This window comes from Capricornis sumatraensis, chromosome 13 (genome assembly GCF_032405125.1).
Source record: "Capricornis sumatraensis isolate serow.1 chromosome 13, serow.2, whole genome shotgun sequence".
NCBI classification, from domain to species: domain Eukaryota; kingdom Metazoa; phylum Chordata; class Mammalia; order Artiodactyla; family Bovidae; genus Capricornis; species Capricornis sumatraensis.
The window spans coordinates 3325074-3348424 of NC_091081.1; the positions used below are offsets into that span (position 1 = coordinate 3325074).

The 23351-nt window shown below is 37.5% G+C and overlaps 1 protein-coding gene across 6 annotated transcripts in view; it reads left to right on the forward strand.

Annotated features, from left to right (window-relative positions):
- The window catches only part of MYO6 (myosin VI), a 100145-nt gene that overhangs the window by 23196 nt on the left and 53598 nt on the right, over positions 1-23351 (forward strand). For all 6 annotated transcript variants that reach the window (XM_068985496.1, XM_068985495.1, XM_068985498.1 and 3 more), the window contains exons 9-14: positions 3800-3880; positions 6521-6701; positions 12108-12252; positions 13324-13481; positions 14856-14947; positions 16805-16877. In XM_068985496.1, the coding sequence (XP_068841597.1) occupies positions 3800-3880; positions 6521-6701; positions 12108-12252; positions 13324-13481; positions 14856-14947; positions 16805-16877 (730 nt within the window). The remainder of the gene's footprint in view (positions 1-3799; positions 3881-6520; positions 6702-12107; positions 12253-13323; positions 13482-14855; positions 14948-16804; positions 16878-23351) is intronic.

Consider the following 23351-nt stretch of genomic DNA (forward strand, 5'->3'; position numbering starts at 1 on the left):
CAAAAAAAAAGTTTGACTGCTGAATTAATATTAATAAAAGATCCCTACTTGCCTTCCTTAATTCATTTCAACAAATACTTATTGCTTACCCTTTGGGTACCAGGATTGTGGCATAGTTAAAAAGATAAATGATACCCAGTTCCTGCTTCTGAGCAATTTAGAAACTGGTGGAAAACATGCACACACTTTTGACTGATATGTTGGATGAGTAAGAGAGATGCATAGGAAGCTGATCATTTTGGAAAAAAACCTTACTGGAACAACTGATGCTTGATCAGAATCCTGAGGGATTTTCATGTATTAACTAGAGGAGGAAACATGCAAAGGGTACTCCTGGTAGATGCAAAAAGATAAAGAAAAGCAGGAAATAGCTTGAAGTGAAGGACAGGAAGGTGGGAGTTGAAGCTAGAGAGTTTGGTCTTTTTTCTGTAGTTAGTAAAGAGTGGTTGAAAGGTGTTAAGTAGAAAGTTGGATATCAGATCTGTACTTAACTTCAGGTTTAATATGGAAGATAGCTATAAGCGGGAGGTGGGGTGAGGTGGTAGAGGAGGGGATGGATAGAAATTGCAACTGTGGGTAAGTGAGTTGGGAACCTGTAAGTGACATAGCAGTTACTCAATGCCTGAATTTGGTTTAGCGATGGCAGGGTTACTGAGGAGGGGATATGTGAAACAGGAGGTAAAATTGACATGACTTGGAGACTGAATTAGGTAAGGAGAAGGAGGAGTCTGAAATTATTTTCCAGGATTTGATTAGGATAACTGAGTGGCTATAAATACCATGTTGGGGCCAGATGGAAGATTGGTGGTGTGTAGGATGCGTCCAGTTTTGGAGTCCGTGGAACATCCAAGTGGAGCTGTTCAGAAGACTGTTGGGTGGGAAAAGATCAGGTCAGAGCTGCGGGGACAGGTTTGTGAGATGTCAGTACGCTGATGATAGTTAGAACTGTGAGACTGAGGAGATGAGATTGTGCAGAGAGATTGCACAATGCAGAACAGCATGTGCCAGGATCCAGACTCTAGAGGTAAAGTGGATGAGTAGACGAGCTGTCTAAGAAAGGAAGCCCAAGTGGAGCTGGGAGAGAAGCATGAGGAAATCAGGAAAGCCAAGGATCACAAGTCAGTGTTCAGTTTCAGGAAGAAGTGACTGGGAGTGGTTAGTGTGATTTACAAGTTCTCAGCTGGAAAATGGCATCCCTATTTGGGACGTGAGAATCGGGGAGTGCAAGTCGGAAGTGCAGACGGTGTAAAGTTCTCCAGGTGATTCTCATCGTCCTTTTTGGCCAGTGGTCCTCCGCTTGAGAATCATGACACACATTTATATTTACTTATTGTTCTGTGTGTGTGTGTGCAACCTGGCTTCTCTTTATTACTTCAGTCAATTTCTTTTAATGTATATTTGGACACCTAAAAACTCTGTTGTTTTAAAATGCTTTATAACTGCGTCTATGTAGGTAGTTTCTGCAATGTTTAACCTTCTCTGGTGGTGGTGGGTGGTAATGTAGTCACCAAGTCATGTCCGACTCTTGTGACCCCACGGACTCTAGCCCTCCTAGCTTCTCTGACCATCGCATTCTCCAGGCAAAAATACTAGAGTGGGTTGCCATTTCCTTCTCCAGGGCATCTTCTGACCCAGGAATTGAACCCAGGTCTCCTGCATTGCAGGCAGATTCTTTACAGACTGAGCTATGAGGGAAGCCTTTAACCTTCTCTAGAACTCACCAAATTAGTTGGAATTGGGTTAGTTGCCCACAGTATCTTCATGACAGTAGAAGATGCGTTTCTCTAGAGTGATTTTTAGAAAAGGACTATAAATTAATATGACTCACGTGGAATTTAATAATGTTGATGTGGCTTTGCCAACACTGAGTTAAGGATAAAGTGACATGCCTGTTGTCTTAACATAGTGTTTCTTTCTACTTGGGGGCTTGGGAACGTAGTTCCTGTGTCTCAGAATGTAGTCTTTCCTGGCACAAGGACAGCCATCCTAAGAGGGCAGCCTCTGAAATACTTTATCAGGTAGGAGTTTCCTGTCCCTGTGGAGTGAGGTAGGGGCATGATTTCCTCTTACAAGGGAGTCCTTTTGGTGGTAAGAGGAAAACTAGAGGAACAGCCTTAGCTTTTACCTAAAAACATCTGCCGTCTTGGACATTCCTCTCTGGCAGGCGGACATGCACCTCTGTATTCCTTCCGCCAAATTATTCCGCCTTAGAGGGACTTCGATTCTTGGTCACTTCATCAGGTTTTTCTCTGGTTTAGTTTAGGCCTCCAGTTACAACTCGGGGATAAAGTTGTAAAGACAAAGGAGAAACTGCAGCAGGGTGAACACTGCCCCCCGCCCCCAGATTTTTTTGTCACTGCTGTATACAAATTAGTGACTCTATCCAAATTAGTGTATAAAGAATTGTAGAGTTACATCTGTTCAAAAACATCCATATTAACTACACATGTATTTTAGAAAATAAAAGGTTAAAAATGCTTGCATTATTCAAAATTTTGAAATATTTTTGCACATGTTCCATGGAAGCATTCATTATAGTCATGCAAGGATCTTTGAATATAAATAAGGCTTGGATAGAATGAGAATGGGTGACTAGAATAGTTACAGCTTTTTAGTTACAGAAAAGCTAGAAGAAACAAGTATTGTCCTTAGGTTTTACTATTAAGTCCATTTGTCCAGAAACCTAGTATTTGATAAAAACAGTTGCAGTAGGTGGATTAAACTCTTGCTAGCAAAGAAAACATTTGTTTTGGGTCCATATAGTTAAGCTACCATTATCCTGCTAAATAAAAGAGCTCTGTTTTGAAAGTCAGTTGAAAATGCTTACCGGTATTATCCCTTTTATTTTAGTCTTTCCCTCAAGATTTTAGTCTGCAAAGAAAACTTCATTAGATATTATTTTCTGGTTTTAACTGTATTTTAATATTTCACTATAATGGGGGGAGATAATACATTGATTATCTTCAGTATTAATTTATCCCTAAGTCATTCAATTTACTGTAATTTTTTTCTTGATATCTGTATGATCTTGGAATTCATTGTCATGGGAGAGTAGAATCCTAGTGACCTGATTTAAGGAAAGCTGAGATGTTTAAAAAATTTTCTCATCCTGTGCTCTGTTCACTTCCTTCCTGAAAAACCCCCACCTATTAAATGTGGGTAGTAGATTCTGCTGAAGACCAGTATATTATTTTCTTTTCAGTTGCTTCCCTTGTTCTGTGTTTTCAAACCACTTAATCTTAAAAAACTTCTGGGCAGGGAAGTAAATCATTGAGATAAAAGCTGAAATTGTTATTTGAATACCTGTGAAGGTTCATAAAGCAAATGTAATTTATGTACAGTTAGTGTTAACTGTCAGTCACTATGAAAGGCATGTTTTGAAGGACTGATTGTAAAAACCAGAAATTAAGAAACTTAAGGATATTATTTGTTAATTATTCAGAATTTAAAATATTACTCAAATATTACTCAAATATTACTCAGACTTTTTGCATATTTAGGTCATATCTTGTAAAGATTTAAAATTGCTCCCTTTTAAAAGTAGGAAAGCTTTATGGTACTGTTTTTTTTCTGTTAATCATTTAATTCAACTTTCAGATTCAGAGTTTCACCGTCCCTGGTTTGATTAATAGAAGTAAAGTGTTTATGATATACAGAAGTATTGATTTTAATTGAGAGATTGAATGATGCTCAGGTTATGTTTAGAAATGGTTAGCACTGTTGGATAGATTGCGTTTTCCTTTGTGTTATTTTCCTGTGGATCATATTGTTAATTCCGTTTTAAATTTCTTTGTCACAGTATTTAAACCGAGGCTGCACTAGATACTTTGCTAACAAAGAAACTGACAAACAGATTTTACAGAACCGAAAAACTCCTGAGGTAAAGTAGACTTTTAAAGCAGATTATAATCTTTAATGCAAAAAAATTGTGCTGAAAGATACATTCTGTTTTTATTTTGAAACCCAAGTAAGATTTCTTGCTTTAAGCCTGTGCGTAAAAGACCTACATAGTCATTCACGCCTCTCTCGCCATGAAACGCTTTATTCCTCTTTTGCTATCTCTAGAAGCTGCAGGTTCTGAGTCTTCTTGGTGGGACCTCAATGTACTTTTTTCCCTGTTATTTTCCAAACATGAGGGTATCAAATTGCCTAAAAATCATCCTTTGCTAACAGTTTTGAAACTTACTCTCATATTAACCATTAGGATTAAATATAAAATATGTTCTTTATAATTCATTGTCTGTGTCAGAGCTGAAAGAAGCTTTGACGTCCACAAAGAGTGAGCATCGTTGTGAACTAGTTCTTATGTATTATTGTGATATTTCTCTTTAAAGCAGCATGTTTCTGTAATTTATTATGAAAAGTTTAGTTTTATGTGTACCTTTTACTAAATTATTGTATTTCTAGGATTAGATATAATTATACCATTAAGTATTACTTTAAAAGAATAAAATCCTTAATCTAAAAATCTACAACCTTTATAAATTTTGAGATACAGTGTGTAAGTGGTAAGCGGTATGAAGGTGGAGCTACTCAGGCAGCTTGAATTCTGAGATGCCAAGTCAGGGTTAACTATAGGGACTAGTTCACATTGTCTTTATTAACTTTTTAAAAAGATTTGTATTGAGTGTGTAATTGAACAGAATTTTATTATATTCAGTTTTTAATGTCTCTGCATTTGAGTTAGATGCATTTGAGTGAGTTAGATGTTTTTGACTACTTTCAAGATAGTGAGAATTATATCTTTAGTATATTCATAGAAAAGAATAGAAAACAAAAATCCCCAGTATTTTGAATTCTAAACAGATGAGTCTGCAGTTAATGTTTGTTTAAATTGATATTTTATTATTTTACACACAGATGTCTGGATTATAAATCGTAAACATCCATGGTAGAGACTTTAAGAAATGACGTTATTTATTACAGTATTCTCTTTTGTTATGATAATCTATATTTTTACAAGGTACCATTGAAATACAGAAATTGTATTACATTAAGATAATTGGGACATTCCCTGGTGGGATATTGCTGCCATCCCAAAGGGAAAAAACACAGATATAAATATATTTAATCTTTTGGCGTGGGAAAGACTGAGTGGAGAGGAAAGAAGACTGTTATTTTACTTTCCAAAGAATATTGCACTCTTTGTAGTCTCCTAAGAAGAAAATGTTCACTTTCTGGTTCTAGAGTCACCATACATTGTTAAGAATCTTATTCACATTATTGAGTTTATATATAAAAATATGTAAGTGACTAATGGATTTAATATGTTTAAATTACTTTTTATTGTTTTCTGTATCAGGAGGATGAGGTGATCATTTTGACTATTCAGAATTCTTTGCCTAGTTCCATTGGCGTGTCTTTAAGCTGTGTGTAATTTTTAGGAGAATGCAGTATTTTTAGTCTGCTGTAACAGCAATATATTCCTGGACATTTGATTAGAAACAGTTTTCAAGTGAAATAACTGATCAACTGCAAGACTAAAAATTCTGCATGATATGTGTTTTCTTTTAAATTTGGCTGCATGTTGTTGTTTGCTTCTTTGAAGAATAAAATTAAATTTCTTTGTCTAGAAATTTTCCAGAAATTTTACACATGCATAATTCAGCATTTTAAAGATTGTGGAAAAGCAGTTACAACTTTAGCTGGGAAGCAATTGGCAACCCGGAGGGAAAAAAAACTCTCCTCGGGATGTCTAGAATGGCCAGTTAGTTCCGACACTGTTACCTCATGTTAGTTTTGCTTATTCATTCTCAAGTTCTGGAAAATTGCTAGGCCAGTCTCTCTGTGTCCAGTAACTTTGTCTTTCCTCCTTCTAGTTTCTGCAGGGCTGACTTTTCTTCTTCCTTTTTCTGAGTTTATTATAGGTTCTAGTAAAGAATACATTAGATGAACATTCTTTTAAGAAAGAAAGCAAATTTTCTCTTCCATTTTTTCTGAAATGTTTTCAGTCATTGCGTGAATTCTTAGCATAAGCATAATGCTTACTAATATACTTTACCTCATATATACTAACAGATAAAGGCTTAAAAATTAATTCCCAGGCCGTGAAAACTGTTGTTTTTAGCCTTTCCACTGTTCACTGCTTTTGAATACTGGTACAGCTCAGATTTAAACTTTTATTACAGGTTTTAAAAACTTCAGTTCTTTTTGATCTTTGGTTTTATGTTGATTCAACCACTGATATTTCCTTCATTTTCACTCAATTTATATTTTTCTATAATATCTTATCTTTAGAGTTAAAACTGTAATTAAATTGGAAAACATCTCACTCCATTTTTGATTGAAATTTTCATGTAGATAGGTATAGATTCACACATCATTGAAAGAAATAATATATAGATCCTGTGTACACTTCGCCCAGTCATTCAGTTTTTGAATGTGTTGAAACACTAAAGTTTTCTGATTGACACATTTTATTTTTGCATGTTACATAGTGCATTAGTAGACCTTGTGTAGTTGTGTTGGTGATACTTAAGCAATGTAGACCACAATTAATTGATGTCTTCTTGTTTTGTAGCATCTTAAGGCAGGTTCCTTGAAAGATCCTTTGTTGGATGACCATGGTGATTTTATTAGAATGTGCACAGCCATGAAAAAGATTGGCTTGGATGATGAAGAAAAGCTTGATCTGTTCCGGGTAGTAGCTGGTGTCCTGCACCTTGGGAATATTGATTTTGAGGAAGCTGGCAGCACTTCAGGTTGTTTGTGTGTGTGTGTGTGTGTGTGTGTGTGTGTGTGTGTGTGATCTTTTTGTTTTGTTTTAAAAAGAAGTAAAATTCGAAGTTCTGTCATTTAATTGCATATGTATTTTGACTCTGTGTGCTAGTTTGTTAAGCCCCTACATTTCCAGACGATATTGTGTCACATGATGAAACTTGCAACTGAAGGATGCTGCATTTTTGGTTATTGTGAACTTTGTTTTTGAATAAATCAGTGATACTGATGAGGAATTCATTTTATGAAGGATAAGTAACTGACTACTAGGGTCATATTTGGTTAAATTTTTGGACTGATGATAATCTTTTCCAATATGTGAACAGAATAATCCTCTGCTATCTTTTAAGGTATTTTGATATTTTTCTGGTTCACTGATCTAAACTTGGATTAGTTAGGATCATTGAGTACATAAAAGCCCATATACATTATTATCGGAAATGAAAACAAGTTAAACTTGATGCACATTGAAAAAGCATTTCAATGCCTTCATGATACAACTTTTCAACCATATTGTTTCAGTCTCTGTGTAAATACCAAGGCTTCCCTGGTGGCTCAGATGGTAAAGAAATCTGCTTGCAATGCAGGAGACCCAGATTCAACCCCTGGGTTGGGCAGATCCCCTGAAGAAAGGAATGGCTACTCACTCCAGTATTCTTGCCTGGAGAATTCCATGGACAGAGGAGCCTGGCGGGCTACAGTCCATGGGGTTGCAAGCAGTCGGACATGACTGAGCAGCTAACTCTTTGTATGATCTTAAGTTTGATCCATGAATGTGGGGTTGGCTCATGGTCAAATCTGACTAGCTGCCTGTTTTTGTTTTGTAAATAAAGTTTTATTAGAACACATAAAGACATTTATATATGTCTTATCCATGTGAGCTTTCAGGCTGCAGTAGCAGAGCTGGGTAGTTGTGACAAAGACTGCGTGGCTGGCAAAGCCTAAAACCTCATACTTTAGAGGAAAAGATTGTTGATTCCTGCATACATACATAGTTTTTAAAAAAATCAAAAGCACCATGTAACACAGTGATCAGTAACGTGGGCTTTAGTGTTAGATCCCAGAAGCTTTGTAAACCTTGACTTTTTCACTCATAAAATAATGAAGAGATAATCCACGAGGGAAGTGTTTTTAAAGTACAGTTACCTTAGCAGTAGTTTGCATATAAGGAGGGGGCACAAGAGGAAGGAAGAACATAAAAAAATGAATGTGTCTGCTATGTGTAAGACCCTTCATATATTGTGTTTCATTATAAACATCATAGTCACAGTCTGAACTTAATAAAGATAATGAGATAGAGGATATTATCTCTGTTTTACAGAAGTAGGACTTTTGACAAGTTTAAGTAGTATGGTCACTAGTGAAGTTGTAGGTATGAGAGCCGGTCCTCCTCACATTTGACTGACTCCAGTGTGTGTGATAACTGCCCCTCATTGCCCTCTGTCACTGAACTTTCTGAGCAGGTGGAAGTCGACAGTCTTAATGGCTTTCAGACTGAGTGTCTGTGAGTCTGTGACCTCAGCATCAGACGACAGTGTGGTGTGTAAGAGTACGTTGTCTAGGGCAGTCTGTGCACCATGTGTTACCTGCCTGTGTGACCTGGGGCAGGAGCTTAACCTCTCGGAGTCTCGGCTTCCTCGCCTGTAAAGTGGGAATAATAAATACCAGGTCCAACCTCCTGTCATAAAGAGGAATAAATGAGTTGAATATTTGTAGAATGATGCAAATACTTATGCCTGCCATGTAGTAACCACTGTTTTTAATGCATGAGTAAAATAAAAATACTGATTAATCCCAGTTTAAAATGAAACAAGCAAAAAGAAAAACCAGGCAATATCAGGTATATACTTAGTATGCATTAAAATTTATATTAGTTTTTTTTGAGGGATTTGAAAATGTAATGAATGTTAGAGTACATTTTCATTTGTTCTGTGGCATCATTATACCAAGGGAGCATGTAGGAATTCCAAGTATTAATAATATCCAAAAATGTTTAATTAATGCACACTTTGTTTGTTTGAAGTGATAGGTGGCATGTTCACACGCCTCGTGTTATTACCTTGGGGTAGGACATACAGGTACACACAGAGAATCATGAATTTGGATCTAGTTAGTTGAAAAGCATTAAAAAAAAATAAAAATAAAAATAAAAAATGACCGAGAAAAAAAAAAAAAGAAAAGCATTTAATTGTCAAAAGGCACTTAGTAGATATTTACATTGTTTTTTATTTTTCTTCTCAAACTTCCTTCTGTCGACGGGAAAATGAGCAGAAAGCAGAGCAGATTGGAATGAGGCAATAAATCAAAAGGATTAATAAACTAAGTCATTTTTATTTTAATAGCTAAGATTTTATTATATTAATCTTCATCATTCCTATAATCCTTCCTATTGATTCAGATGATTTCTTTCTAATTAGAATTTATTTTTTCCTGTCCCAGAGAGCTCAATTTTGGCATGACTTTGCAATTTGAAAAAGCTCTGGATATTTTGTAATTATTTAATCAGAAAATTTATTCTTTAGTAAATATGTAGACAGCTCCCACTGCTATTTAGAAGTTTTTACTTGATGGAAATGCAAAAAATACCTATTGGGACTTCCTATGTTTTTACAATTCTACATAACGAAATATACATTATTATAAGAACAGGTGTAAAAAATTGTTCAAAGAAGTTCATTTTTAGAAGGCGTGACATGAAAGCCTTACATTATTTTATAGTGTTTGTGGGTTTTTTTGCCTTTTTGAAACGTTTAATGTTTTAAAAAGTTTAATTTACTAGCATAAATATTTTATGCTAGTATTATATAATTCCTGAATGTATATAAGAAACTTTGCAAAATAGTTAAAAAAAAAAAGAAGCATTGAGATGAATTGATCGGTTATTAGTGGTAAATTTTTTGAGTTATATAATTTTAGATCATGTGTATGTGTGTACAAACTAGAAATTAGTAGTAATTTTATTTTCCTGGAATTAAAGGTTTAATATATCTTCTAAGTATTCCTCTTCCCTTATTGTTTTGTTCCGCTTTATTGAAACATAATTTGTATTGAGTTGCACAATAATCACTCTGATCAGTTTTAGAACATTGTCATCACTCCAGAAGGAACTCCATACCCTTCATTAGTTACTCTCCAGCCCTCCCGAATGAATACCTAGCCTTTAGGCAGCCCTTGTTCTACATTGTCTCTGTCCACTGGGTGTTTCATATAAATGAAATCAAACAATATGGGCTCTTTTGTGACTAGTTTCTTTCGCTTAGCATAGTGTTGTCAAGGTTCATGTATGTTTAAACATCTGTCAGAACATCATTTATTTTTTTTGCTGACTAATATTTCATTGCATGGATATATACCACATTTTGTTTATCCATTTGTCATTTGAGGAACTTTTAGGTTGCTTCGACCTTTGGCTATTATGAATATTGCTACTGTAAGCATTCATGTGTAGACTTGTGTGTGCGTGTATATTTTCATTTCTCTGTCTGTATGCCTAGGAGTGGAATTGCAGAGTCACATGGTAATTCTATATTTAACCTTTTGAGGAATTGATTTTCAAAGTAACTGGACCGTTTTACATTCTCACCATTCTAGTGCATGCAAAGTGCTGCCTCATTGTGGTTTTTATTTGCAGTTTCCTGATGGATCAAGTTGCCGAGCATTTTTTCATGATTTTATTGGCCATTTGTGTATCTTTTTTTTTGAGAAATGACTGCTTATATTCTTTACTCATTTATTTGACTGCCTTTTTAAAATTCACTTGTAAGAGTTTTTAACTATATTCTGAATATAAGTTCCTTATCAGATATATAATTTGCAAATATTTTCTCTCGTTCTGTGATTTGTCTTTTAAATTTTTGATAGTGTTCCTTGAAACGTAAAAGGTTTTCACTTTGATGAAATCCAATTTGCGTATTATTTTCTTTTGTTACTTATGGTGCCATATCTAGGAAACCAACCTAGTCCAAGATCATATGGATTTATGTCTGAATTCTTCTAAGAGAATGGTGTTAACTCTTACCCTAAAGTCTTTGAGTTTGAGTTAATTTCTTTGTATGGTGTGAAGTAGGAGTCCAGCTACATTCTTTTGCCTGTGGACGTCCAGTTGTCCAATGCCATTTGTTTGAAATGCAATTCTTTCCTCAATGAATTGATCTCATAGTCTTATTTCCCCTGAGACCAGTCTGTTAAATAGTTTATCTATTTGTTGTGATATAAGTCTCATATGATTACATGCATTCTTTGTAATTTTGAAATTAGTTTTAAATGAATCATTTATACAGTCCTAAAAATATTAATTACTTTATTATTATTAATAAGACAGTAATTATATGTGCTTATTATGCACCAGACTCTCTTCCAGGCAATTCATGTATCCACCCTTACTAGTCTTCATAACAACCTTATTCGTTTGATAGAGTTACTATCCTTATTATATGGGTAAGGAAACGGAGCATAATAAGTAACTCATTCAAGGTCACCCAGCTAGTAAATTCTAGAGCCATAACAGCCCGGAGTCTGAAGCACTATTGTATGCTGTCTTGCTATAAGAAGCATTTTGAAACAGCCTCCATAATAGGAACCTGTAGATATGATGTTCAGAAAAAATAGCCGTGGCTGCCTCACCCTCCTCCTTTGTCCCCAGGTGTCACGAGCACATGCGTGTGTGCACACTCACACCTGCCCCTAGACAAACATCCACACCCATGCTGACCTCACGGCGTTTACTGCTGAAATTACTCCTTAACGTTTTGTTGTTGTTGTTGTTAATTTTTATTTTTACTTTATTTTACTTTACAATACTGTATTGGTTTTGCCATACATTGACATGAATCCACCACGGGTGTACATGCGATTCCAAACATGAACCCCTCTCCCACCTCCCTCCCCACAACATCCCTCTGGGTCATCCCCGTGCACCAGCCCCAAGCATGCTGTATCCTGTATCGGACATAGACGGGAGAATGGCATTGAAACATGTATACTATCATGTAAGAATCAAATCGCCAGTCTATGTCCTTAACGTTTTCTGCAGTCATACGAGTTTTGGTGATAAGGCGTTCTGTTACTCCAGAGATTTAATATATTAACAAGGTTTGTAATCTATCATTAGTATATTTCCCTTGCAGGGTCATGAAAAATGAAACCCTGATAGGTTAAAATTTTGTCGGGCTGAGAGGATTGTGTCATGGGCTGCCCTGAATGAGTTGCCCAGTGACCTTGGCAATATGAGTGTCTGACAAGGGTGGGGAACAAGGGAGGTGAAATTAAAAGTCACAAATAAGCCTTGTCTAGTTCATAGCTTTGTGTCAGTGAAGTGTACGTCTAAGAAACGCATCTTGAAAATCTCGTGTAATGTTTATTAATTGGAAATTAAAATATGTTTTCAATAGGTGGTTGTAATCTGAAGAATAAATCTACTCAGTCGTTGGAACATTGTGCTGAATTACTGGGTCTGGATCAAGATGATCTCCGTGTAAGTTTAACTACGAGAGTCATGCTGACAACAGCAGGGGGCACCAAAGGAACAGTGATAAAGTAAGTTCCCTGCTCACTGCCCCCTCCAAGCCCTGCCTTGTGGGGAAAAGCCAGATCCTGTCCCTGTTCCTTACTGAGTAAGGCAAAGGAATGTTTCACAACATTTCAGTAAATTTAAAAAGTAAGGATAAAAAGAGCCCTTTTCGCTACACAGAAAGTTCTGTAACTTACTTTGGGAAATATTAGCAAGGTATGTTTAGCCTGGTTCTCTGCTAAGCTAATTCCCCACTGTTGTTACGATGAAGAAAAACTCACTGAGGAGAGTATATAGTAGCGTCTGCAGTACTGTGGTCCTTCAGAGACCTTTCTGGAGCCCACGGGAAGGCTGGTGAAAGCCCCGGGTGTGGTCCTCAGCTCCATTTCCCCTGTGTTCTAAAGCAGTTCTGTGTTTTATGGATGGAGTGTCCACGTAAGAGTCCCTTTAGGAAAGCGTTCTTCTGCAAGAAATGCAACTTGGGAAAGCACTGTTTAGAGGAGACCTGAATGACTTTTGAGATTTCTTTCGGAGTTTGATCATTTTTTCTGGTGTTCGCAAGGTGCCTTATACTCTGTGACAGCATTTAGCACAGCGTCTGGAAATTCTTTTCCGTGGCACTCTCTTCATCGGACCGTGTGTCTGTATCTGCAGCGTCTGATGCTGTTATACTGTGTAGTTACCAGTACTTAGTTGAAAGAGTAGAATTGGACAGTTTGGATTTTACGATAAACTTTTTTTTCTTTTTTCCTTAAGCAGTGTTAACAAATTACTGAACTTTAAAGTTGTCTGGAATTAAACATAGTTTCTTTTGCATTTAAGAAAGTCACGTGTAAGATTATTCCTCTGAATAAATTTTTTGTGTATTTAGCATGATGAGGTATAAAATTAAGGTTAAAAAGATTTTTTGAGCCTAATATTCTTTTACTCAATAATAGGTCTGGCCCTATTTATTTGTTTCCATTCACAACTGACATTTTGTAGCTATTTATTTTGTCCTTTGCTTTGACTGTGTGTGCTCAGCTCTTGGGAACCTGGCGTTATTTCCATAACATATTACTAGGAAGAATTTCTGTTGACTCGGTCTTCTTTTACAGGGTACCCCTGAAAGTGGAACAGGCAAACAATGCCCGGGATGCCTTGGCAAAGACTGTCTATAGCCATCTTTTTGATCACGTGGTAAACAGAGTAAACCAGTGTTTTCCTTTTGAAACATCATCCTATTTTATTGGAGTCCTGGATATTGCTGGGTTTGGTAAATATAGTTTTGTATGTGAGTTTGTATCTGTTTGATATTTTTACACCCAGTTTTTCCACACATGATTAAAATTTTAAAAACCTTTTTTCCCTGTAGTACCTTCTGCTTAATGTATTTCCAGTTATATGTCCATACTATCATTTCATTTCATAATATGATTCAAATAAGAAGCTAATGTTTCAGAAAAAAAGGAAAGACTTGTGGATTTTGGTCACAGTAATGCTTAAATTAGAACATGTTGATTGAAACTACTGTGGGTAGCCATGTCTCAGTGCTCTTAAAGGAGTACAGCAGAATAAAGTCTTCAGTGTTGCTGATAAAGAGAATTGACTCATTAAGACCATTGACTCCAGTGTAGAGCTGGGTACAGGTTGACCTAGCACACAGGCCAAACTCATAACTATGTATAAAAATTCATTCTTACTGATAGTTGTCAACAGAGAGCTAGTTCCAATTAATTTCTACTGAATGAGTAAGCTATTAAGATAAATATTTGAGAAGAACTGTGGCTGTGTATGACCAGAAGTGAAATGAGTCACTGATGTCTGAATGCTTTGTTCGGAATGACCATGTTGTAAAAATCTCAAAGTTAAGTCTGACCAATTTTTTATTGAGCTTAATAGGCGTGGGCGTTCCTTCTGTCTGTGCACAAGTGGTGTCCTTTGTAATTTGTTTGCAGTTGCCATGAGAAGATATGAGTGTTTACATTTTTGGGAAGGGCAGAGTTTTGTTTTTGACATGATATATATGTTGAAATTTACAGTAAAGCCTTACCTTTTGTTCAGAGCTAGAGAAACACTCATTACTGACCTGAGAATTTCATAGTCTTCAGACATTTGTTTCCTGATCTGCACCAGTTTCGCACAGCACATAAATACACAAAGTCATGACATTTTAAAGCTGCAGGGATCTTAGAAATAATGTAATACAATGCCTTAATTTTAGAAATGCATTAGTATCTATAATATTTTTTCTAACTATAATCTCACAGATTATACAGAAAAATATGAAGTGCTTGCATTTTAAGTCATTTTCTTCAATTTAGATTGCTTTAACTTCTGTGCCTTAAAAATATGTTACAAGTGACTTTTATTTTATTTTATAAAATAAAAGATATTTTATATCTTTTACTATATGATATTTATTTAACAAACAACTTTTTGTCAAGCCGAGGTGTTTCTAATACTTAATTTTAGTGCCTATCAAAATTTAAGTCTTGAAATAAGAGCATTTGAGGAGTATGAAACAGTTATACATACATTTTAACCTACTGTTAAATTAAGCATTGATACAATAAAATTTTATCCTAAGTTAAATTTATTAATGTGAAGTTGATCTGATGATGACTCTTGATTCTGGTTTTATTTTCAGAGTACTTTGAACATAACAGTTTTGAACAATTTTGTATCAACTATTGCAATGAGAAGCTTCAACAATTTTTTAATGAAAGGATTCTGAAGGAGGTAATTGGCGTCCAATTTAGATTTAAGAACGGCCCTCTATTTTAAAATTTCAGGGCACAGAGATAGACTGCAGTTACCTGGATGGATGGGGTGTGATGTAAGGTGGCCCAGGGACTCAGAGAGGCCCTGCGTGGGCTGTGGGGGCACATCCCAAGTGTCGATGGTACAGCTGAGCTTAGGGACCAAGCTAAGTAAAAACTCTGAAATAGGCGCCTCCTCGGAAGTGAGGGTACCTTGCGTTTTACTAGTGACTTTTACTAGACTTGAAATTCTCCTTGTTTCGTTTCCTGATCCGGCTGTTTGCTCCTCCACTGCCAGTCAGCAGTCTCCTCTCATCCTGTCCTGGGCACCCCTCTCTTCCCCTGGGCCTCTGCTTCTGCCCACTCGTTACCTGCTCACCCTCTCTGTGTATGGCAGCGGAGCCCCCAGGTTGGCAGAGTCTGTGGGCACTGGCCTGGCCTGCCTCCCTAGCCCTGCCAGGTTACACTGTGCGCTGCCAGTGGCCCGTCGGTGCGGTGTTTTTGGCCGGACACCACCTCTGGTCGAGTAAGGAACTTCCCGCTACTACTCATAGTAGATGACTGGGCCTGTCCTACTCTTACAATCTCAGGTCTTAAGGGAGTTGCTTTGTAACCCTTCAGAGTGCACAGTAACTATAGGTAACTTTGGATCAGTAGATTTGTGGTTAGTCTCACCACTTTTTACCTTGTATTTTGAATGTTCTGCCGTTTCCTACTAATACTCTTCCCTTTCCTTCGTTTGAGCTGTTTGAGATGTATTTTCGTGAGTGAAGCAAGTAGAGGTAAAGGGAACTCAGAATTACCCCGTTAATCTCGTCCAGCCCTTTGTTTTACAGACAAGAAACCACAGCAGTTCAGTGACTTCTGCAGGTCTGCACCCGCCTTCCTGGCTGCTGGTTCCCTTCATATCAGCACTGCTGTTTCCTGAGCTCCCCTCTGAATCTGGACTTGAAATGTGAAATCCTTTCTTTCCTGCTCCGATTCTATTCATCTTTTCTTCCTTTCTATGTTTTTGTCCTTTTGGGTTTCCCAGCACAGTCCACCTTTTATACCGCTCCTCATATATCATAGTTAAGCCAGTTCTGGCATAAACAAACAGGTGAAAACAAGTACTTGGCAGTTAAGATAGTTTCTCTGAAAATGTTCCCTCCGGCTGCGTTAGTCCTTCCATTACTGTGTGAAGTTTGACATGTATGCTTCTCGCTTAACCTGCCTTAATTCTTCCCTTCCTACCAGCCCAGCAAGCTTTATCTAGAAACTTCATGAAGAGGAGACAGTCTTGATTTATGTTTATACCAGTTCTTTAAAATAAAAGTAAATTTCAAGTTCAGATTGAGTCCAAGTGGACACTGCCTCCTAGAATGACAGAACCTTTTGCTAGTATGTCTCTTAGGAGGAAATATTTAAACATTCAGGGGGAAAAATAAGAAATACACATAACCCTGAATTCATTGCATTGCTCACTCATCTGTGATAAAATTCCTGCCCGCCTACTCCGGTCTTGTCTTGGGTTTGAGTGATTATTAACAGATTCCTGTGTCTGTGCCTGGCTGCCCAGCGTATTTCAGGGAAAGCGTGCTTATCTGTGAGGGAATGTTTCCACATATGTAAGTCGTATGTTATGTTGGCCATTGAAGTTGTGATTTCACCTTGCCTTAGGGGCAAGGATTTTTCTTCCCTAATGTTTTGTAAGACTTCTCAGTCACCGAATCAGTTGGTGTGAACCTTTGTACACTGACTAATCAATAAATGTTATGGTTATATCTGGCACCAAACAGTGAGTCTTTCCTCTCCCATGGCATCTCCATATCTGTGATTATGACTGTTTTTTTTCTAGGAACAAGAACTCTATCAAAAGGAAGGTTTAGGTGTGAATGAAGTGCATTATGTGGACAATCAGGACTGTATAGGTACGTATTGGTTTTACTCCATTTGGGGGAACTATGGGAAGATAAAGTGAATGTTTTCACTGGTCATTCTGTGCTCTGCGGTTGATACTCCTGGTTATGGGACTTGAAACTGTGGTGTTCAAGAGAGCTTTTACTTCTCTAGCACTGCTAGGAAGTTGTTTTTTCACATGAAGGCACCAAATTCAGCTATACTGAAAGTATTCTGAAAATTTCTTCTGTTTACTGTGATGGGCATTTTCTTTCTTAAACAGTTAACATGTGGCTAAGTTAAGGAGGAAACAAAACTGTTTAAGCAGTGAAGGGATTCCTTACTTGGCGTGAGGAAGCCCGTGGTATAGCAAGGTCCCCGCGGGGTCTGCAGGGGCTTGGCTCTGTGTCTGCCGTTCTTCATCTCTGTTCCTCTGTGCGTCGGCTCTACCCTCCAACTGGTTGCAAGTAGGCCTCACAGGTTCAGTGGGTCCCATCAGATAATGCCACGCACAGGAGAACAGTCTCTTTCCTGGTCTGTTGTTGGTAGAGAGACCTTTTCCCGTTGTCACCCAACTGGTGCTCAGGCTGTCTTTTCCTTCCAGCCGATCTCTAAAATCACCTGTTGGGTAAACCTTGCTGTGAAAGTGGAATTTGGCAATTGAGCCAGTAACTCTTGCTAGATTTGGACAAGATAGAATAACAGTGGTAACAACAACAACACAGTCACAATTGTAATGCTTTGCATTTATGTAACTTCCCAAAGGACTTTCATATCCTGCCTGGTCCACTTAGCATATCCCTCCACATACCTTGTCCCTTCTTAGATCTTTGTGCCTCTGATGGTGTCATTGGATATCTTGGCTGGAGCTCCTCCCCTTCCGTTTACCTTTCTGCCCACTTGCACGTCCTGCATCTGTCAGAATACTCTCGTCTACAGCTCAGCTAGTGTGCCCCCACTCACCCCCACTAACTGCCCAAGATGCATCTTTCTCTGCCCAGTGCAGTTGGAGTCTTGATTGCTCTTCCTGTAATTAATTTTTAAATTGAAGGATAATTGCTTTACAGAATTTTGTTGTTTTCTGTCAATCCTTAACATGAATCAGCCATAGGTATGCATATATCCCCTCCCTTCTGAGCCTCCCTCCCATCTCCCTCCCCATCCCACCCCTCTAGGTTGATACAGAGCCCCTGTTTGAGTTTCCTGAGCCATACAGCAAATTCCCCATGGCTATCTATTTTACATATGGTAAGGTAGGTTTCCAGGTTACTCTTTCCATACATCTCACCCTCTCCTACCCTCTCCCCATGTCCGTAAGTCTATTCTCTCTCTGTTTCTCCATTGCTGCCCTGTAAATGAATTCTTCAGCCATTTTTCTAGATTCTGTACATATACATTAGAATATGATATTTATCTTTCTCTTTCTGACTTACTTCATTCTGTATAATAGGTTCTAGGTTCATCCACTTCATTAGAACTGACTCAAAGGCGTTCCTTTTTATGGCTGAGTAATATTCCATTGTGTATATGTACAGCAACTTCTTTGTCCATTCATCTATCGAGGGAAATCTAGGTTGCTTCCATGTTCTAGCTATTGTAAATACTGCTGCAGTGAACAATGGGATACATGTGTCTCTTTCAATTTTGGTTTCCCCAGGGTATATGCCTAGAAGTGGGATTGCACGGTCATGTGGTGGTTTTATTCCTAGTTTTTCAAGGAATCTCCATACCGTCTTCCATAGTGGCTGTATCAATTTACATTCCCACCAGCAGTGCAAGAGTGTTCCCTTTTCTCCACACCCTCTCCAGCATTTATTGTTTGTAGACTTTTTGATGATGGCCATTCTGACTGGTGTGAGGTGATAATCTCATTGTGGTTTTGATTTGCATTTCTCTAATAGTGTGCGATGTTGAGCATCTTTTCATATATTTATTAGTCATCTGTATGTCTTCCTTGGAGAAATGTGTGTTTAGGTCTTTTCCCACTTTTTGATTGGGTTGTTCGTTTTTTTTGATATTGAGTTGTATGAGCTACTTGTGTATTTTGGAAATTAATCCTTTGTCAGTTGTTTAATTTGCTGTTATTTTCTCCCGTTCTGACAGTTGTCTTTTCACATTGCTTATAGTTCCTTTGCTGTGTAAAAGCTTTTAAGTTTAATCAGGTCCCACTTGTTTACTTTTGTTTTTATTTCTGTTACTCTAAGAGGTGGGTCATAGAGGATCTTGTTTTCATTTATGCCATCGAGTGTTCTGCCTATGTTTTCCTCTAAGAGTTTTATAATTTCTGGTCTTACATTCAGGTCTTTAATCCATTTTGAGTTTATCTTTGTGTATGGTGTTAGGAAGTGTTCTGATTTCATTCTTTTACATGTAGCTGTCCAGTTTTCCCAGCACCATTTATCGAAGAGGCTGTCTCTGCCCCATTGTATATTCTTGCCTCCTTTGTCAAAAATAAGGTACCCATAGGTGCATGGGTTTATTTCTGGACTTTCTATCTTGTTCCATTGGTCTCATTTCTGTTTCTGTGCCAGTACCACACTATCTTGATGACTGTAGCTTTGTAGTATAATGTGAAGTCAGGAAGGTTGATTCCATCAGCTGCATTCTTCTTTCTCAAGACTGCTTTGGCTGTTTGGGATCTTTTGTGTTTCCATATGAATTGTGAAATTTTTTGTTCTAGTTCTGTGAAAAATGCCATTGGTAATTGGATAGGGATCACATTGAATCTATAGATTGCATTTGGTAGTATAGTCATTTTCACAATATTGATTCCTTACCCAGGAACATGGAATATCTCTCCATCTGTTTATGTCATCTTTGATTTCTTTCATTAGTGTCTTATAATTTTCTGTGTACAGTTCTGTTGTCTCCATAGGTAAGTTTATTCCTAGATATTTAATTCTTTTTGTTGCAGTGATGAATGGCATTGATTGCTTAATTGTTCTTTCTGACTTTTCATTGTTAGTATATAGAAATGCGAGTGATTTCTGTGTATTGATTTTGTATCCTGCAACTTTGCTAAATTCACTGATTAGCTCTAGTAATTTTCTGATACTGTCTTTAGGGTTTTCTATGTACAATGTCGTGTAATCTGCAAAGAGTGAGAGCTTTACTTCTTTTCCAGTTGGATTCCTTTTATTTATTTTTTTTCTCTGATCGCTGTAGCTAGGACTTCCAGAACTATGTTCAATAATAGTGGTGAAAGTGGACACCCTTGTCTTCTTCCTGATCTTAGGGGGAATGCTTTCAGTTTTTCACCATTGAAAATAATGTTTGCTGTAGGTTTGTCATATATGGCCGTTGCTATGTTGAGATAGGTTCTTTCTATGCCGATTATTTGAAGAGTTTTAATTATAGATGGGTGCTGAATTTTGTCAAAGGCTTTTTCTGCATCTATTGAGATTAACATATGGTTTTTATGTTTCAGTTTGTTACTGTGGTGCATCACATTGATTTATTTGCATATATTGACGAATCCTTGCATCCCTGGAATAAACCCACTTTGATCATGGTGTATGAGCTTTTTGATGTGTTGTTGAATTCTGTTTGCTAAAATTTTGTTGAAGACTTTTTGCATCTATGTTCATTAGTGATATTGGTCTGTAGTTTTCTTTTTTTGTGTTGTCTTTGTCTGGTTTTGGTGTCAGGGTGATGGTGGCCTTGTAGAATGAGTTTGAACATGTTCCTTCCTCTGCAGTTGTTTGAAAGAGTTTTATAAGGATAGGCATTAGGTCTTCTCTCAGTGATTGACAGAATTCTCCTGTGAAGCCATCTGGTTCTGGGCTTTTGCTTTCTGGGAGATTTTTGATCACAGGTTCAGTTTCAGTGCTTGTGATTGTGTTGTTCACACTCTCTACTTCTTCCTGGTTCAGTCTTGGGAGATTGAGCTTTTCTAGGAATCTTTCCATTTCTTCCAGGTTATCCATTTTATTGCCATAGAGTTGTTCATAATAGTCTCTTATAATCCTCTGCATTTCTGCCTTGTCTGCTGTAACCTCTCCTTTTTCATTTCTAATTTTGTTGATTTGATTCTTGTATCTTTTTTTCTTGATGACTCTGGCTAAAGGCTTGTCAATTGTGTTTACCTTCTCAAAGAACCAGCTTTTAGTTTTATTAATCTTTACTACTGTTTCTTTCATTTCTTTTTCATTTATTTCTGCCCAGATCTTTATGATTTCTTTCCTTCTGCCAGTTTTTTTTTCCAGTTGTTTTAGGTGTAAAGTTAGCTTGTCTATTTGATATTTTCCCTGTTTCTTGAGGTAGGATTGTACTGCTATAAACTTCCTTCTTAGAACTGTCTTTGCTGCATCCCATGGGTTTTGAGTTGTCGTGTTTTCATTGTCATTTGTTTCTAGAAATTTTATTTCCCTTTTGATTTCTTGAGTAACATGTTGTTTATTTAGAAATTTATTGTTTAATCTCCTAGTCTCATAGCGTTCTGGTCAGAGAAGATGCTTGATACAGTTTCAGTTTTCTTAAATTTACTGAGGTTTGATTTGTGACCCAAGATGTGGTTTGTCCTGGAGAATGTTGCATGTGCACTTGAGAAGAAGGTGTGTTCTTCTGCATTTGGATGGAATGTCCTGAATATACCAATGAGATCCCTCTCATCTAATGTACCATTTAAGACTTGTGTTTCCTTATTAATTTTCTGTTTTGATGATCTGTCCACTGCTGTGAGTGGGAGTTAAAGTCTCCTACTATTATTATGTTACTGTCAATTTCTCCTTTTATGTCTCTTACTGTTTGTCTTATGTATTAGGACCTCTTATGTTGGGTGCATAGATATTTACAATTATTAGGTCTTCCTCTTGGATTGATCCCTGGATCATTATGTAGTGTCCTTCCTTTCTTTTTTAAATTTTTATTTTTACTTTATTTTACTGTACAGTACTGTATTGGTTTTGCCATACATTGACATGAATCCACCACAGGTGTACATGAGTTCCCAATCATGAACCCCCCTCCCACTATAGTGTCCTTCCTTATCTCTTGTTCAGTTCAATTCAGTTCAGTAGCTCAGTCATGTCCGACTCTTTGCTACACCATGGACTGCAGCATGCCAGGCCTCCCTGTCCATCACCAACTCCTGGAGTCCACCCAAACCCATGTCCATTGAGTCAGTGATGCCATCCAACTATCTCATCCTCTGTCGTCCCCTTCTCCTCCTGCCCTCAGTCTTTTCCAGCATCAGAGTCTTTTCAAGTGAGTCAGCTCTTTGCATCAAGTGGCCAAAGTATTGGAGTTTCAGCTTCAACATCAGTCCTTCCAATGAACACTCAGGACTGATCTCCTTTAGGATGGACTGGTTGGAATTCCTTGCAGTGCAAGGGATTCTCAAGAGTCTTCTTCAACACCGCAGTTCAAAAGCATCAATTCTTCGGCGCTCAGCTTTCTTTATAATCCAACTCTCACATCCATACATGACCATTGGAAAAACCATAGCCTCGACTAGACGGAGCTTTGTTGGCAAGGTAATGTCTCTGCTTTTGAATATGCTGTCTAGGTTGGTCATAACTTTCCTTCCGAGGAGTAGGTGTCTTTTAATTTCATGGCTGCAGTCACCATCTGCAGTGATTTTGGAGCCCCCCAAAATAAAGTCTGACACTGTTTCCCCAACCATTTGCCGTGAAGTGATAGGACCGGATCCCATCATCTAAGTTTTTTGAAAGTTGAGTTTTAAGACAGCTTTTTCACTCTCCTCTTTCACTTTCATCAAGAGGCTCTTTAGTTCTTCTTCACTTTCTGCCATAAGGGTGGTGTCATCTGCATATCTGAGGTTATTGATACTTTCCTGGCAATCTTTATTCCAGCCTCTTCTTCCTCCAGCCCAGCATTTCTCATGATATACTCTACATATAAGTTAAATAAGCAGGATGACAATACACAGCCTTGATGTACTCCTTTTCCTATTTGCAACCGGTCTGTTGTTCCATGTCCAGTTCCAACTGTTACTTCCTGACCTGAATACAGATGTTTCAGAAGGCAGGTCAGGTAGTCTGGTATTCCCATCTCTTTCAGAATTTTCCACAGTTTATTGTGATCCACACAGTCAAAGGCTTTGGCATAGTCAATTAAGCAGAAAAAAAGTTTTTCTGGAACCCTCTTGCTTTTTTGATGATCCAGAGGATGTTGGCAATTTGATCTCTGGTTCCTCTGCCTTTCTAAAACCAGCTTGAACATCTGGAAGTTCACAGTTCACATATTGCTGAAGCCTGGCTTAGAGAATTTTGAGCATTAACTTTACTAGCATGTGAGATGAGTGCAATTATGTGGTAGTTTGAGCATTCTTTGGCATTGCCTTTCTTTGGAATTGGAATGAAAACTGACCTTTTCCAGTCCTGTGGCCACTGCTGAGTTTTCCAAATTTGCTGGCATATTGAGTGGAACACTTTCACAGCATCATCTTTCAGGATTTGAAATAACTGGAATTCATCACCTCCACTAGCTTTGTTCATAGTGATGCTTTCTAAGGCCCACTTGACTTCACATTCCAGGATGTCTGG